At 39.8% G+C, this 3,948-nt stretch overlaps 1 protein-coding gene across 1 annotated transcript in view; it reads left to right on the forward strand.

Moving 5' to 3' along the window:
• The first annotated feature begins 726 nt into the window (after positions 1 to 726).
• The window catches only part of prdm1a (PR domain containing 1a, with ZNF domain), a 17,689-nt gene continuing 14,467 nt past the window's right edge, over positions 727 to 3,948 (forward strand). The window contains exon 1 of the mRNA XM_020615472.1: positions 727 to 909. Within this exon, the coding sequence (XP_020471128.1) occupies positions 883 to 909 (27 nt within the window). The 5' untranslated portion in view covers positions 727 to 882. The remainder of the gene's footprint in view (positions 910 to 3,948) is intronic.

Below are 3,948 nucleotides of genomic sequence, written 5' to 3' on the forward strand. Positions count from 1 at the left end.
AAATGTGGACAGAAAACACAATGGCATACAGTAGAGGAATGTACATGTACAATCATTAAGCCTTTCTCTTTGTCCCTTTTCCTCCATATCCAGCTTGTTCCTTCATTAAAAGCTTTGTCAACAGGTCAGCCAGGAAAGCCGATTCGAATGTCAATTACAAATTGGAATTAAGCCATTAAAGAGAGAGAAAGTCAAAGAGAGAGAAACAAAGAGGGAAAGGGGAGAGGGAGCTACAGAGTGAGACAGAGGAACAAGAAGAGAGCGAGAGACACAGACAAACACTCAGAAGGAAGAGAGAGGACGTTTAAGGCCAGACCAGTCCTGCCCCCTAGAGGCAGTGTGTGTTTGTGTGTACAGTATGTGTTTTCCTGGGGAAGCGAGGGACATCCTGTGACATGCACTCAATTTGTGCCTTTGAAGCTACTAACAGACACCCCACACACACACACCAACACCCAAATCATCACTGAAGCAAAACTTTTTTTTTGAAGCAGAAAAAAGTTGTTTTCAGTGTGTACGTGCATGTGTGTGTACCTCATGGCCTCAGGTGAAAGCGCCTGCTGTGTGTGTGTGTGTGTGTGTGTGTGTGTGCAAAGGGGGAAGTAGAGTGGGCCGTCCAAGGGGCGGGGCAGGTGGCAGGGGGCGGGGCCATGGCAGAGAGAGAGGCACCCTCTTTCCAACTTAGTTGGAGAGATGTTGATTTTGTCAGGCATTTGAGCGCAGGACTCTGAGTGGATCTCACACACACACACACACACAGAGTCAGACCAGTGTGGAGTATCAGCGCTCGGCGCAGGACAGATAGAGAGGGAGAACTGCACCTGTCCCACACACACACTCTGTCCTCACACACACGTACTGAGGATCTGACCGGTCGTCCCTATGTGTGGATGGGACCAAAGCTACACGGTGAGTACGGAGCAGCTCATAACACCGTCTCAATTTTAACATTTTTACCAGATTTACTTTACTTCTAGAGGACTTTTTCAGATTTTTTTTTTAATTACATTTTTTAATTTAGAAATTATGTTAAAGTTTCTGGATTATTTAAACAAACCAAAATGATATGTAAAAAAAAGACAATGTTGGCCTTTTAAATCAAAATTAATTCACTTTTAAAGTCATCTTTAATCTGATTTTTTGCCTTTTTAATGCTTATTTCTGACTTCACATTCAAGGAGGGTTTTATTTCTGACTTGAAACTAAGGCAAACCTTTATACTGTATGTCTGGTTTATATTTCTGACATAATTAAGTTTTTTATTTAAAATCCTGCTGATGAGTGAGTGAGTGTTGCAATAGTTTGGATTGTTAACTGCCACTTGGAGGTATTTTGAGAGTTTGAACTGTCTTTTTGCAAGTTTGTTCTGCACTTTAGTTTGGAATTTATGGCTTTTCTTACACTTGAAGGAGTTTGCATTTCTGTTTTAATGAAGACATTTGAACTCAGAGCTAAAGTTTAGCTGTAAAGCATTTTCAAACATTAGTTTTAAATCCTCATGGGCTTAAAATAAAGAGATTGAGAATGATTTTCCTTGAGTGGTGATTAAAGAGCTGACTTATTAATTTGCACCTTATTTTGCAATTCCTCTGACTGTGTGCAGACTCAGCCTTTGTGTTTTCAGTTGGTCTAAATCTGTGAACTGAATTGTTTCTTGGTTCTTGGTTTCACTATTAGTTTTCAGTGTTGCAGCTGTTATGCAAAGATAATTCTGACTTTTGCTGAGAGGTGAAATATTGAAAGACATTTCCATATCTTATCAGTTTTAAGGTGTTTCATTTAAATGGCAAATTGAGCAGAAACTGTTGTTCTGCTGCTGCGTTCTTTGTGAGGAAATCTGCAGTCAGTGTCGGCGGGAGATTTGGTTTTCTTGCTGGAAATTTCATAATTTAACAAGATGGATTTTCTGGGAATTGAATGTAATTTTAATGGTTTGCTTTGATTAAGTTTTCTGAGTAGTTTTAGTGCTAAAGGGCCCAGGCTGTATTTGGAACAGAGTAGATCAACTTTTTCTTAATAATTCAGGTTTTAAGGGACATTTACATCAGCATTGTCTTGCCAGTTTACCATAATAAGGTTTTCTGTGTGATGTGCTAGAGCTCAAAAATCAGACGAATTACTACAAAAATGAAATGACAGTGAGGCACATGTTCATGACAGTATGTGGCTCCTGGAAGAGATCTTAATGTGAAAATGTTAGTTTTTAATTTATTGTTTCTCAGTAACCAGTTTTAGTTAGTTTAGTTTTAGTTGATCTCTTTGTGTCACTTCTTGGTGCTGTTTGGAGGGAAATCATTAGCTGTGTCTGGAGCCACTTGGATGTAAAATCATTTTCTTACTTGCGGCTGCAGAAGAATTCACAGAGCCGAGTGTGGTCGCCAGAGATCTGTTGCTTTTAGCCCGTCTGCATGGGACGAGCGGCATGTTTTTCCCTGTGGATATCTGCCTCTGTGTGTGTGTGGGATTGTCTTGGGTGGGATCATGTTTGAAGTTTTGTTTGCGCTGCTGTGGCCCCCCAAATGGAAAAGTTTTGGCGCTCCCTTCCTCATCCCCCATTTCCCCCCACCAGCATTACCAAAACACTCACAAGCACACACACGCTGCGCTGGCAGTAGGGATGATTTGCCGGTTCCGCTGCAGTGCCACTCTGCTTCCAATTTTAGCTTCATTCAGACACAGACAGTGCTTCCTTCCTTTTTCTTGAACCCCAGGGAAACACTGGGGCGGGGGGCGTTGAGGGAGGATACAAAGGAGATTTTAGGTGCATATAATTTGAGTAAAGCCACCACATTGTGGAGCAAACTCAGAAATTTCTCATGCACATAGAAAGCGTCTGAGTTGCACTTTCACTGTGTTTCCATATAAAAATTAATCAAACACAAAGTAAAGGACAAAGATGGCAAAGGAAATATGAAAAGTGTCTTTGCTTCAAGGAGAATGAGACAGCAGCAAGAGGACACAGAGGAATGTGTTCAAAAGACTGAACTTGCATTCAGTTAACCAAAGTTTTCCATTTTTGACTAATATTTTTAACGTGCCATGTTTGATTTTGTCATTTTATACCAAATGAACATCACCATTAAAAACAAAATAATCAAGGATCATCAAGAGAAACCAGTGTGATCTTATTTTATTGCTTCATGTGGATTTCCTCTTCCATCCTCTGTTTGATCAAAGTCTCCTATGTCAGACTGAGTCATTTCAGATTTCACCTTGTGGTGAAACAAGAACATCAGCTAGTTCAGTTAATTTTGAAGCTTAATAAGGCCAAAGTTGATCTGTGCATATAAAACACAGTGGAAGGCAAAAAATATGATTTTGGCCAAAACAAAACACTAAGAGATAAAACAATGACAGCTCTGTGCTTGGATGCGTTTCAGGAAATAAAGTCAAAATTATTTTATCAGCCTTATTTATTCATGTAAAATGATGATTTTTGCAGGTTTTAGCCCATGCTTGTTTCTCAGATTAGTTTTCTGTAAATAGTCGACAAGACAAACAATTTCCTGTCTGTTAATAAGTGTGTGTGTGTGAGAGAGAGCAGGGTTAGTCAGAACCCCCACCCCCCACCCCACCCCCCCACACCCCCCACTGAGTCACTGCACATAATAATCCTAGCTCTTCCTCTTCTATTTTTCTCCCTTCATCCTTTCATCTCTGCCTGTTTTCATCTCCTTTCATGCTGATTCTCTTCTTTCTTTCCTCTTTTTAGTTCTTATCTTTTCCTCCCACATCTCCTTTTTTCTTACTTTTGTTATCTTTTTTCCACATAGTCCACCGCCTCACTGACTCTGTTTTCATCTTTCTTTTCCCCCGTTCTCTTATCTTTTGCTTTTGTTTTATTATTCTCCCTTTGTCTATCATAGTTTATTCTTCCTTTTTTCTTTCTTTTCATCAAACATTTTTCTTGTTGATACTCTTGTTGCACTTTTATAAATTTTCATTGGT

This window comes from Monopterus albus, unplaced genomic scaffold, assembly GCF_001952655.1.
Source record: "Monopterus albus unplaced genomic scaffold, M_albus_1.0 scaffold166.1, whole genome shotgun sequence".
NCBI lineage: Eukaryota > Metazoa > Chordata > Actinopteri > Synbranchiformes > Synbranchidae > Monopterus > Monopterus albus.